This window comes from Barbus barbus, assembly GCF_936440315.1.
Source record: "Barbus barbus genome assembly, chromosome: 26".
NCBI lineage: Eukaryota > Metazoa > Chordata > Actinopteri > Cypriniformes > Cyprinidae > Barbus > Barbus barbus.
The window spans coordinates 13,073,029-13,087,641 of record NC_136754.1 but is presented as its reverse complement, the minus strand read 5'-3'; the positions used below and the strand labels follow the sequence as shown (position 1 = coordinate 13,087,641).

Genomic DNA, 14,613 nt, shown 5'->3' with positions numbered 1-14,613 from the left:
GGGGAAACATCATTATGAAATAAATGCCTTTCTCTAACACACATTGGCCACAATTAACAGCACCCTTTTATTCAATACTTTTTGAAACCTCCATTTGCCAGTTTAACAGCTCTACATTTTCTCCTATAATGCCTGATGAGTTTAGAGAACACTTGACAAGAGATCAGAGACCATTCCTTCATCCAGAATCACTCCAGATTCACAGCTCTATGTTTGTGCTTCTTCTCTTCAGTTCACCTCACTCATTTTCTATAGGGTTCCGGTTAGAGGACTGGAATGGCCATAGCAGAAGCTTGGTTTTGTGCTCAGTGACCCATTTTTGTGTTGTTTTTGAGGTTTACGTTTGGAGTATTGTACAGTTGGAAGATCCAAACATGACCCATTATAAGATTTCTAACGGAGTCAGTCACTTATTGATTTTTTATCTGTTGGTATTTGCTAGAATCCATGATGCCATGTGTCTAAACAAGATGCCCAGGACCTCCAGCAGAAATATAGGCCCATGGAGTCATGTGACGTGCTCATGAACCTAGTCGCACTAATGCTACACTCCCCAGAAGAAGCAATAGTTTTTCTCAGATCCTTTTCATCCACCAACTCCCAGTGAACTTTCTGGGAGTCTTTCACCGTTCACTTCTTAATTCATAGTTCATTGTGCAAACAGTATCGCTTAATGATTATTTTATTTGTTTTAGTTGTATTCTACAGCTCTCTTTTCTTTCTATCTTTTCTTTCTTCTTTTTTTTTAAATTCATTAATTAATTAATTAATTTATTTTTTATAGAAATACTAAGTCAATATGTGACTATGGGGCCAAATGTTGGTGCTTCAGTAATGTGCAGGTTTTTGTTGACGCCACGGACCATATTAAGGGGTGCTGGCAGATCATGGTTTGTTCTTGGTTTGATCTGCCATAGTTCATGGGATTGTGCTTATGTTTTTTTGAATGGTAACGGGGAGGGTGGCGGGTGGTTTAATGGTAGACTCAACTGGTTTTATTTTCAAACTTGTATTTTGTCTTATGCAGCAGTAATTTTGTTTGACTGACCTTAATATTCTGAGTTGTAATATTAATGGGCTAAATGGCCCTCACAAACGTACAGGTTTTCTGGATTTTTTGCGAAGAAGAAAGATTGATATAGTGTTAGTTCAAGAATCCCATTTGAAAGAGGAGGATATACACAGGTGTAATAAGTTTTATGAAGTAATATCTCACTCATCTTCGGATACTAAAACCAAGGGTGACCTAATATTGGTCCGGAGGACTTTAAATATTCCTATTTTAGACAAAGGTTGTGATACAGATGGTAGAATAACACACATAAAAACAATAGTGGAGAATAGGAATATTGTATTTCTGTCAGTTTATGCCCCTTGTATTCCTGACCCTACCTTTTTTCTCTGTATTGTCAACCTATCTCTTGAAGTTTTCAGATTTTGAAATTGTATTGTTGTATTGTGCAGATACGAATTCTGTAATGTTGCATATCCTAGATAGATCTGGACCAAAGGAATCATACTCTCAAGCTTTGTGTTCTGATAAACTTTGGCAATATGTAACTTCATCCTCGTTGGTGGATAGTTGGCGTTTATTAAACCCTTCTGCTAAGTCTTTCACTTTCTTTTCTGCTACTCATAAATCCTATTCGTGAATTGACTATATTTCTACTTCTTTATCTTCAGCTGTTTGTGATGCCGATATCTGTTCCTTATCTTTGCCGGATCATGATGGAAATTTGTGCAGATTATCTTTGATCCCTCGGCCATCTCGTGCCACTAGATGGCGATTTAACCCTAATTGTTACAGGATGGAAATTTTTGCAGTCAATTCAGAAATAAATTTACTGAGTTTATTGAAATTAACCAAGGTTCAGTGGATGATCCTCGAACACTTTGGAATGTAGTTAAAGGATTTATAAGGAATAACTCAATTTCATATGCCTCTTTCCTTCAGGAAAACCGACACAAAAGGATAGTTGAACTGGAATCACAGCTCCAGAATCTGACTAGAGATAATCAGCGTTGTTTCGCAGACAATACACTCAGTAAAATCATGGCGGTTAGGTCCGAACTCAATTCATTACTGAGATCCAGGGCAGAATTCCTGATCCAAAGATCCAGGCAGAATTATTATTTTCAAGAGAGTAGACCAGGGTTCCTCAAATCTTTCCCTGGAGGTCCAATCTGCTGCAGAGTTTAGCTCCAACCCTGATAAAACTCACCTACTAATGATCTTGAAGACTCTGATTAGCATGCGCAGGTGTGTTTGATTAGGGTTAGAGCTAAACTCTGCAGGAATGGTCCAGATTTGAGGATCCCTGGAGTAGACCAAGCCACCTTTTAGCCCTAAGATAACGCAACAGTGAAAAGTTTGCTAATATTTCAGCAGTGAAATCCCAATCTGGGCTCATGATGACAGACCCATGGGGAAAACCGCTACCCTGGCAACACTGGTTCGCTGTACCCTTATCAAGTATACATATCTCTCATGCACTGTCGCTCTCTCTCTCTCTCGGACACACTCACTCTATCTCTCCGCGTTCGCTTCACTGTTATCGAGCCCGGTGCCTCATAATTACACAATCCCTGTGTCCCAATGTGCATATATCCACCCTATCTGCCCTAAATAATATTGAAATAGACTAATATCACATAGAATTTAGGATGGATAGTGTGCACATTGGGACGCAGGCAATGATCACCTTCCGCGCTGCAATGACGGCAAGAAGCTGGGGTCAAACCTTATCAAACGATTAATTTGCATTAAAAAAATATTAACACATTAATATTTTTAGATTAATCACATGCGTTAACGTGTTAACGTTGACAGCCCTAGTTTTTATATGAATCTGTCATCTTCTCCTAAGTGTTATCTCTGTTCCCAAGGAGTTTTAGGCACGTTTTAGCATTTTTTTTTTTTTTTTTTTGGGAGTGCCCCGCTCTCTCACCTTTTTGTACTCAGCTCTCACAGGACCTATCATATTTGTTGGGTACTGAGATATGTTTGACTCCGTGCCATTTTTTCATGAATGACTTTTGGGACTTCACCTTGTCCGTCCAACAGCACAGCAGCAAAATAAATTGCTAGTCAACCATTGGAATCCTCCTCATGATTCCAATGGTTCTGTCCAGAAGAACCTGGACGGTGTATTTGTTGGACATTATCTCAATGGAACTCTCTACTTCTCGTATACATGGATCTAATGTGAAAACTGTAAATTCATGGCATTCAGCTTTTAACATTGTGTCGTCTTTTCTAAAATCTTTGTAAACATTATTTTATTGTTATTTGTTTAGCTATTAATATTAATTAATGTGTTTATTATTTATTTTTCTAAGTCTACCCAGGGGAGGGATGGGTTGGGGTGGGTTTTAAATTTGTACAGTTGCTTTTTGTTTGTACTACTGTTCCAAAAATAAAACTCAATAAACAGTTGTTACAAAAAAAAAAAGAAAGAAATATAGGCCCACAACATCAAAAATAGAGCAGTATATTTCATTTTTATCCCTGTGTTCACCAAACCCATCTTAAGTGTTTGCTGCTAAAAAGCTAAATTTTTAGTTTCATCTGACCATAGAAGCCAGTCCCATTTGAAGTTCCAGCCGTGTCTGATAACTGAATATGATTTGTTTTTGGATGAGCTAGAATTTTTCTTGAAACCCTCCCAAACAATGTGGTGATGTAGGTGCTGTTTGACAGGTTTTCTGACACCGAGACTCAACTATTTTCTGCAATTCTCCAGCTGTGGTCCTTGAAGAGTCTTTAGCCACTCAAACTCTCCTTCTCACCGTGCATTAGGACAATATAAACACACGTCCTCTTCCAGGCAATTTCATAACATTTTATGTTGATTGTAAATTCTTAATTATTGCCCTGATGGTGGAAATGGGAATTTTCACTGCTCTAGCTCTTTTCTTAAAGCCACTTCACTAATTTGTAAAGCTCAATTATCTTTTGCTGCACATTAGAAACATATTCTTTGTTTTTTTCTCATTTTGATGGATGATTAAGGGAATTTAGGCTTTGTTTTCCCTCCTATTTGTATTTCTGTGAAACAGGAAGCCATGGCTGGATAATTTCATGTTCAAAATCACCCTGGAGTGCTCAAAATTGTGAATATGAATGGGAATATACTTCAGAGATATTTTACTCATAAGAATTTCTAGGGGTGCCAATAATCGTGTCCAACATGTATTTGAGAAAAACATTTATTTCATAATGATATTAACCCCCATTTTAAATTCTTATTATCCAATGAAAGGTTAGATTTTTGTGAATTTTTTTAATAAAAGATCAAAAGGATTAACAGTGCAGATTAATTTTCACAGCCGCCTTTGATTATATTTACCAAGTGTGCCCATATTTTTGGCCATGACTGTATCTGAATAATTATTTGATCACAAACCTTCACTTTGCTTGCAGAATGTGGAGTCGCTTTCATACATACTACTCTCATTACAGCCGCTCTCTTCATAAGTGCTGCCTTCTGTTGCTGCAAAAAATATTAAAGCTCATTTCATCAAAGTAACTTTATAACCTTTCATAATCTATCCATTTTCAATTGCAGAGGATATATAACTTTAGAAAGTGTATGTATGTTGCATGCCATGCCTTGATTTCGGATGCGAGAATGATTTATTTTATAAAAAAGAACATCCACATAACAAAATTTCTAAGCTTCATATCTAATATTAAAACTAATTTAAAAAATGGTCAAGAGTGATAAGGTAGGACAATTGTGCAATAAAGAGCTTCGCTCAGTATTAAATGAGAAGAAAATAAGTACAACCGTATGCATTAAATATTTCTGTTGTTGTTGTTAGTGTTATTGACAAACTGTTCCTATGATAAATTGAGTGATTCAACAGCACTTCCAGTTCAGACACATGATTTAATAGCAGTGTCGACAGGTTTCTCTCTCTGACAGATACTCAGTCTCAGAGAGCTGTTGGATGACAAATCATTTGCTGGGTAAATACTGACATATCAATCTGACATATCAATATGGCCTCAGCTCTACATAGAGCAATTTAAAAGTGCTTCCCTCAAGTCGGTAAAGGTCAAACTGCCTCTGAAGCCATCGGCTACCACTCTATGAAAACACCTGCCCTTTTCCTTCAAGCCAGTGTTTATGCCTACATTCTGCTGAGGAGCACAGATCAAAGTAATGTTATGAATCTAGCTTTTTCTATGAGATAAGCTGAAGACTGATGTTGCGGCTTAAAAACCTATAATGCTATAAGCTTATCGCTCCATTCTTAGCACTTGTCCGACATTAAACTCAAACAGATTATCTCCTAGCTTTTCTCTTCATCAAATTTCCAAAAGCTTGACCACATAGTGCATTGAGTTTTGTGGCCAAAGCTCTTTATTTTTCATTGTCACTATAAATGGTTTTACTCTCCTCCACAGAGAGCTATTGTTCCTCAGAGGATACAGGGGTCTGCAGAGGTGACAAACATCCACAGTCATGGTCATCCATTGTTAATGTGGCATTGGCCTTGCTCTAAACTGCTTTCCTCTTCATGGAGAAGACATTCTCTGCTCACAGACCTCAGCAAAACTGAAATGGAGGCTGGGCACAGAGCATAACTCATTTAGGGTTGTACCCACAAACACAAGCAAAGAAGCTTCAAGCTGGTGTGGAAGAGAAAAAATAATTTTACACATCCAAACAAGGGTGCGCAGTAAAAAATATTGTGAATTAGCAGTATATTTTGGTTACTTCTGGCTGTACTTTCACAGTTTTTTTTTTTTTTTTTTTTGTAAAAACGACAACTGTTTACTGTGATTTTCCAGTGAACAGGGAGCAGAATAATATTCAATAATATTCAGTCATTCTTTTTTAATTTAGGCTAGTGAATAAATAGTTTGCCTGTTAATGTAATAAGTAATTATTGTATAGAAGTATATGTATATGCTTGATTTCGATTCACTATTTAAATGTTAGGAATACAAGAGGGAATGGATCTATCAGGTCATAATCAAAAGTGCACAGCGACCCTTCCTCCATAATGGATACTCTGTTATATTGGATACAGAGGAGGCAAATCAGACTAGTGGAGCCCTGTCTGCTCTTTTCTTAACCCTTATGAATTAGTTCTAAATACATTCGTGCACATGCAACCATAAGCTGTGAAACAGACTATCTAAAACTGACATATCCACTGAATGCAGATGGCATTTGAAATGCAACAACTCATGCACAAACATGCAAACCAGCTCTTTTACCTCCAAAATATATACTTATATATAAAATTATAAAATGTCATAGTATGAAAACATCCTTTATTTTCAAGGAAGATCATACAATAGTCCAGATGGCAAGTACCTGTAAGCTCTGCTAGTGCTCCACGCTCGGCTGCATGCCTCCTGTAGAGGTTCTTTAACACTTTGGCACTGCCAAACCTTTTAAAACGCCTTCTCACATTATTGTAGAACCATTCCAGTGACTGGGTCTTCAGTAGCCTGGAAATACATGAACAAGGCTGCATTTTAATGCTTATTAAGAGCATTCCTGAGTTTCTGTTTGCACTACACTGATACTTTATACCTTTGACAATGTAAGTGCAGAACATACGATTATGAAGACTATGACATTTTTCCTATAATCATAGACACAAGGTCCTATAATCAAGCACACACAAACATATACAAAGAAAGGTCACTATATATGCAGCCAAATGCCCTTTTGAGCATGCTCAATATCAAAGATTAAGTTAAGCCTGTGCTACACTAATATTCAGACTCTCACTGCTAAAGAGACAAAGAGCTCGATGTTGCCATGCCACTGAGAGCAGAAGTCCAATAGCTTGAATTAAAAAAAATTTTTTTTAAGAGGAATTGCCTGCTGAGAACATATAAGATTATTGTTTACTTTGTATACAGTAGGGAATATTGTCAAAAAGAAAATGAAAAATCAGAAGAATCTTTATTATTATGCTCCAGGGAGAAGGACAAAATTACCAGGAATTTTAACATTCAATAATTATCAATTAATAATTATGTTATCAACATTATACCACCAACCAAGCTTTAATAATCTGATAAAGAAATATGCAGAGAAATATGAGATGTTGGTAAAGACTACAGTGCTGTTTTCATGCTTAAAATAGCATTATGTGTCCTTTTACCATAATGTACAGATACTCCCTGAGGGCAAATTATATATTTTTTACACAGGAAAGAATTTTACTTTAAGATGGACTTTAAATGGGAATTACTTGTTTATGCATTTATTTAATTAACTAGACAAGAAGCCACATGTACTATAAACAGTCTGTAAGCATAGCATAAATTTAAATTGTCTGCTTACATTCAGTAATGATCTAATACACTGATCTTTGCAATGAAAACTGGAATGAGTATCCGTTTTATTACGAGAGGACAGAGAAAATATGAGTGGATGTGTATAGTATCAAAATTCAATTCCACTGATGGACGTAATCTCTGTTTAAGTGTGAGTGTGTATGTATAAGATAGGAAAGAGAAGGAATAATCCTGCTATAGATAAATAAATAAATACACTGATGTTTTGCACAGAAATGCAGGACTTCTGTAGGACATAGTAACCTTCCATGCACAGTGTGTGAAGCGTAAAGCTCTTGGGTTTCGTTAGCACTACAGATTCGCATCACAACTGTAGAAACACCATAATAAGACAGAAGGTCACCCAAATTTAACTCTGCCTTCACTGGTTAGAAATCAAAAATCAAAATCAAATTGGTTAAACGTGAATTGAAGGTTTTATGTTTCCAGGCCAGTATTTATCCATTAGTGTGCATGTAAGTGAAATGTATGTGAGACACAACTCATATGAACATAAATACAAGCAAATTTTCACAGTACAGAGTCAATTTACAGAACCAGAGCTGAAATTAATTAAACTAATTTTTAAATTGTAAATAAAAAAATGTAAATGTTAAAACAAATTCACTTCTCTTCGAATAAAACCAAGTTTTTTTTTAAACAAACTTTTCAGTCTATTTATAGGGATGAACAAATATTACATTTTCCAATGATATTCAATATTATTTTGTCTAAATAAATTAACAATAAATTGCTACAAATAAATGTAATGATAGAAGTGAGTTTAGGCATTGCAACATTATAATGTACAGTATGAAAAATGGATATTCATTTTTAAATTTTCTAAAGACTATATTTAACTGTGTTATTGAATTATAAGTGTTTTTAAAGATTCACTTCAAGTGAGAATTAGACATGGCAAAGGTAACCTAAACATAAAAAATACTGTATGAGAAATGAGCATGCACAACTAAATATCCAATACTGACAGATACTGTCAATTTAAAAAAATATCTAACATCAACCAATAACCAATACAGTACCACTATATCACGAACCCCTAGTTTTTAAATCCTGATAACAACCAGAAGCATCATGAGCCTTTAACCTGCAGGTGTTTCCTACATAAGCCCCCTGACGGAGCTCACGCTCAAAACAGCTCTAGTTAGCGCAGCAGAACTGACCTGGTCTTCTGACAGGAGGAGCACAGCCAGCCTTTGTCCTTCTTACTGTAGGTGCAGCAGCCCTTGCAGATATTGTAGCAACAGTCCAGGCAGGAACGTTTAGAGTTGAGCAGGAAGGTGAAGGGAGAGCAGCAGCGGATGCAGCAGCGCTCATTAAACCTGTGCTGCCGTGACAGCAAAACAGACCGACTGCCCTCCTCACCCAGTGCCTTCTTCATCTCACTGGAGCGAGAGAGAAAGAGAGAGTGAGAGAGAGCGAGAGAAAGAAAGAGAGTAGAAAAACAACTGTGATATAAAGTATTTGACTAAAATTATACTTAAGCTGATGCATATTTGTCTGAGTATTAGGATGATGCATTAAAAACATACATAATTAATCTCTATGTAAGGCAGTATGTAGTGCCCTATAAGTGGATCATGTTCACATCAGAATCAGAATCAGAATGAGCTTTATTGGCCAAGTATGTTTACACATACAAGGAATTTGTTGTAGTGACAGAAGCTCCAAAGTGCAACAGAAAGACAGCAACAGGACAGGACACAGATAATAAAAGAATAATATACAAATATCCAAATAGGCAATGTACAAAGCAGCAAAAACACAATATATAATATAGACAACTATGTATGTACAGGTCAAATATGTGCAAATTAGAAATGAGAAAATAAAAATAAAATAGGTGAGTGTGGTGAATGGATAATGTATCATAGTTGTGTGTTCCACATTTATTGTTGAGTGTTCATGAGATGGATTGCCTGAGGGAAGAAACTGTTTCTGTGTCTGGTCGTTCTGGTGCTCAGAGCTCTGTAACGTCGGCCAGACGGTAACAGTTCAAAGAGGGAGTGTGCTGGATGTGAGGGGTCCAGAGTGATTTTACCAGCCCTTTTGCTCACTCTGGATGAGTACAGCTCTTGGAGTGGGGAGGGTTGTACCAATGATTCGCTCAGCAGTCCGGTCTACTCTCCGTAGTCTTCTGAGGTCAGATTTGGTAGCTGAGCTGAACCAGACAGTTATTGAAGTGCAGAGGATGGATTCAATGGTGGCGGAGTAGAACTGTTTCAGTAAGTCCTGTGGCAGGTTGAACTTCCTCAGCTGGCGAAGAAAGTACAACCTCTGCTGGGCCTTTCTGACAATGGAGTCTATGTGAATATCCCACTTCAGGTCCTGGGAGATGGTGGTGCCCAGGAATCTGAATGACTCCACTGCAGTCACAGTGCTGTTCATGATGGTGAGTGGGGGGAGAGCAGGGGGGTTTCTCCTGAAGTCCACAATCATCTCCACAGTTTTGAGCGTGTTAAGCTCCAGGTTGTTAAGACTGCACCAGACAGCCAGCTCCTTAACCTCCTGTCTGTAAGTCGACTCGTCGCCATCCTGGATGAGGCCGATCAGTGTGGTGTCGTCTGCAAACTTCAGGAGCTTGACAGAGGGGTCTTTAGAGGTGCAGTCGTTGGTGTAGAGGGAGAAGAGCAGTGGGGAGAGTACGCAGCCCTGAGGAGCTCCAGTGCTGATGGTACGAGTGCTGGATGTGAATTTACCAAGCTTTACTAACTGCTGTCTGTCTGTCAGGAAGCTGTTGATCCACTGGCAGACGGAGGTGGGGACGGAGAGCTGGGTTAGTTTATTCTGAAGGGTTTCCATGATGATGGTGTTAAAAGCGGAGCTGAAGCCCACAAACAGGATCCTCGCATAAGTCCCTGGTCTGTCCAGATGCTTCAGGATGAAGTGCAGTCCCATGTTGACTGCATCATCCACAGACCTGTTTGCTCTGTAGGCAAACTGCAGGGGGTCCAGTAAGGAACCAGTGATGTCCTTCAGATAAGCCAAAACCAGTCTTTCAAATGATTTCATGGCTACAGACGTTAGGGCCACAGGTCTGTAGTCATTAGTCCAGTAATTTTGGGTTTTTTTGGGACGGGGATGATGATGGAGCGGTTGAAGCATGAGGGGACTTCACACAGCTCCAGTGATCTGTTGAAGATCTGTGTGAAGATGTGGGCCAGCTGGTCAGCACAGATTTTCAGACAGGCTGGTGACATACCATCTGGGCCTGGTGCTTTCCTTCTTTTGTTCTTCCTGAAGACCTGGCACACATCTTCTTCGCTGATTTGAATTGTAGGTGTGGGGGAGAGGAGGGTTGCTGGAGGTGTTAATGGTTGTGTGGAGAGGTGTTCAGGGCGGGTGTGGGGTGATTTTTCAAAATGACAATAAAACTCGTTCAAGTCGTCTGCCAGGTGTTGATTCTCCACAGTGCTGGGGGATGGTGACTTGTAACTGGTGATACCCTTCATTCCTTTCCACACTGAAGCAGGATCACTGGAAGAGAATTTGTTCCTGAGCTTGTCAGAATAATTCCTCTTTGCCACTCTGATCTCCTTTTCCAGTGTGTATTTGGCCTGTTTGTACAAGACTTTATCCCCTTTTCTGTAAGCATCTTCTTTGGCCTGACGGAGCTGTCTGAGTTTTGGAGTGAACCATGGTTTGTGGTTGTTGTAGATTAGATGAGTCCTATTAGGAATGCACATATCCTCACAGAAACTGATATAAGATGTTACAGTCTCTGTGAGCTCCAGATCGATGGCAGCGGCTTCAAAACAGTCCAATCAGTGAGAGAGAAACAGGCTTGCAGATCCCGCTCTGTTTCATTAGTCCATCTTTTAACAGATCTTAATACAGGTTTTGCAGATTTAAGTTTATGCCTGTAGGTTGGAATAAGATGAGCCAAACAGTGATCAGAGTCCTAAAGCTGCTCGTGGAACCGAATGATATGCGTCCTTTATTGTTGTGTAACAATGATCCAATATATTACTGTCTCTGGTGGGACATGTGATGTGCTGTCTGTATTTTGGCAGTTCACAGTAGGGATGCGCGGTATACCGATACTGGAAAAATACCGGTATATATTATATTTCAAACGGTACGATATCATAATTTTGCTCAATTCGGTATTTCATACGCTGCAGTTGCAAAATACACCTGTAGGTGGCAGTGCTCCCCAAATTGCTGCGCAACCGGTAAAATGTGACAACAGAACAACGCGATGGATCAAACAGATGAAACTCAGCGCACCCAAAATTAATAAATAAAGAGAACAGTATAAGTGAAATATGGCATTACTTTGGATAAAAAACAGATGACAAAGGTGAAGGAACTGGCCTTACTGCACCTGTATGCAAGCGTTGCTATAGGCCTAAATCATGTTGCCTCAGGAACACATCAAATCTTTTTAAGCATTTGTCGCTTGCTCATCCTGATCTTTTCAAAGAATTAAGAGATCGACAGGTGAGTGCATCATTCATAAATTCAGATTTGATTTGACCTTTTATTTACATCTGATCAACGCACATTCAGATGTAATACAGTAAGCGCAAATGTGCATGTGAGACACGCTAGAATCAATGAAGTTTTGGTCACGTAATGCATGCACTTGCATTTCATACAATCAAATTTTAATTGGATATGAATTGAGCAAGAGTTTTGCTATATTAATTTTAGTATCAATGATATGAAGGGAATGTTTCTGACACGCTGCCGACCACTAATATGAAGCAAGTGAGAGAGTGAGATTTATATTTAATGCTTTTTCTTTGGTTGAGTCTGAAATCTGAAAACAATCTGAGAGAGAGAAATAATAACATGATTTTGAATATTACTTTGACTGTTAGAATAACACTTTACAATAAAGCAACATTTGTTGCATCAATTGTGCAACTTCAGTGCTATTTTTTTTCTTCAAACTTCAAAATGAAACCTGTTTCCGGTAGGTTTTTTTTTTAGGAGACATTTAGTTTGCACTGTGTGTTTGCACTGAAAAGATAAGATTTGAATATATTTTCATCTTATTACTTCAGTATTTTCAGTATTTTTTTTTTCTCCAACATCAAAATGTAACCTATGTTCCCTTTATGTTTTTTGTTACAGTTTGATACAAAGGTATATAAATCTGTTTTTATTATTATTAATAATAATATATTTTTTTTAAAATTCACTTATCTTTTGAGGCTGGTTATTTGTCACCTATGGTATCGATTTAGTATCGATACCGAGGTACTACATTCTGGTATCGTACCGAAGCCAAAATTATGGTATCGAGCCATCCCTAGTTCACAGGAGAGATTTGCTTTATTAAAGTCCCCGAGAATTATTAAAACAGAGTCCGGGTGTTGTTGCTCACTCTCTGTGATCAGATCAGCGAGTTTCTGTAGAGCTGTGCTCACGTGCGCTCGCGATGGAATGTAGAAACTCACGAGAATGAACGAGCAGAACTCCCGCGGCGAATAGAACGGCTTGCAGTTAATGAAGAGCGTTTCTAGATCTGAACAGCACATCTTCTTTAACACAGTTACATCTGTACACCACCTCATTGATGTAAAAGCACGTCCCGCAGCCACGCGATTTCCCCATTGATTCCGTGTCCCGATCTGCTCTGATCGGCAGGTAATTAGGCAGATGAATCTCGCTGTCCGGTATGTAAAAGTCGTGACGTATTGTCAAGTATGGTGACCCATACTCGAAATTGGTGCTCTGCGTTTAACCCATCCAAGTGCACACACACAGCAGTGAGTGCGCACGCACACGCACACACGCGCACGCACGCGCGCACACACACACACACACACACACACACACACACACACACCCGGAGCAGTGGGCAGCCATGCTGCGGCGCCCGGGGAGCAATTGGGGGTTCGGTGCCTTGCTCAAGGGCACCTCAGTCGTGGTATTGAGGGTGGAGAGAGCGCTGTACATTCACTCCCCCCACCTACAATCCCTGCCAGCCGGGGACTCGAACCCGCAACCTTTCGATTACGAGTCCGACTCTCTAACCATTAGGCCACGACTTCCCCCAAAGGCTAAATGTCGCCATTTAGCCAGGTTTCCGTGAAACACAGGGCAACAGAGTTAGAAAAATCCTTGTTTGTCCAGGAGAGCAGAAGGAGTTCATCCGTTTTGTTGGGTAGAGAGCGGAGATTCGCCAGATGGATGCTAGGCAAAGCCGTTCGAAATCCCCGCCTGCGCCTCCTGTAGCATTTGACCAGAGCTAAGTCTCCGCCAACTACAATGTCCAGCAAAATGTCAGAAAAATCCAAACCCGGTTAAAGATTTTGTGGTGTGTTCTACCGAATGTTTAGCAGGTCATCCCTGGTAAAACTGATCGTATTTGAAAAACAAAAAAACAGGAAAAACAAACAAAAACAGTACAAACACTGGAGAGCAACCCACAATAGCTGCCGTCAGCGGCGCCATCTTGGTAACCAAACATGACATCTGCATGTTGACAGATGTGCTGCATTTGCCCTTCAACGTCTTAAATCTGTCTGTATTTCCAGCCGTACTGCAGCCTCCAGAGAGGAAAGAGCAATTCTGAGTGAAATTGCTCTGACATTTAGCAGAGTGACAAGAGACCTAACACTATTTAATAGAGGGTTGCAACCAGCACATACACATTTTGTTTGGACTAGGTCCATTAGATTTATGCTGCTTAATTACACTGATGTGCCTTTAGGATATGAATTAAAAGTCAAAATTGTAGGGTTTATAGGGTACAATAAGAAGGCAATTGATTAAATCAAAGTAAATACTAAATATCTTAATCAAGAAAAACGCATTAGTGGTGTGTTTTTCCAGTAAATCTTCATGGAGCTTACTTTGATATGCCAGTAGGTGGCGACAAGTAACTACTCATTAAATCGATCAGTCAACTGAATTGTTTCATTCAAAATGCTGATTTATTTCACAACAAAACAAGTGGCTGCATCCAAAAACAAGTACCTACCCAGAGAGTAAGTAATTACTTACTGACCATTAAAAAAGTATGTTCTATATAGTATGAATATATTCTGGATCTACTATATTCATTATGTTGTCATTATCAAGTGACCTACTAGCATCAGTTGCAGTGTTGCTTCACTGCTACTCACACATCCTCTCTGTGGCCTTGTGGGATAGTAAAGTGTCTATTGAATGCATACTTCAGAATCTCACCGGAAATAGTAGGTCATCCCTACTCACAATGCTGTGAATTCGGACATACTACCCTGTTCACATAATGTTTTTCAACTATTATGCGATTTATGCAATTTTGCATGTAGCCACTGTGTTTATGAATCACTGAGTCATCT

At 39.0% G+C, this 14,613-nt stretch overlaps 1 protein-coding gene across 3 annotated transcripts in view; it reads right to left on the bottom strand.

Annotated features, from left to right (window-relative positions):
* Positions 1-14,613, bottom strand: part of LOC306846561 (rab effector MyRIP-like) — a 30,650-nt gene that overhangs the window by 9,512 nt on the left and 6,525 nt on the right. For all 3 annotated transcript variants that reach the window (XM_079380020.1, XM_079380021.1, XM_079380022.1), the window contains exons 3-5: positions 8,494-8,715; positions 6,333-6,469; positions 4,407-4,493 (exon numbers count right to left, since the gene is read on the bottom strand). In XM_079380020.1, the coding sequence (XP_079236146.1) occupies positions 4,407-4,493; positions 6,333-6,469; positions 8,494-8,715 (446 nt within the window). The remainder of the gene's footprint in view (positions 1-4,406; positions 4,494-6,332; positions 6,470-8,493; positions 8,716-14,613) is intronic.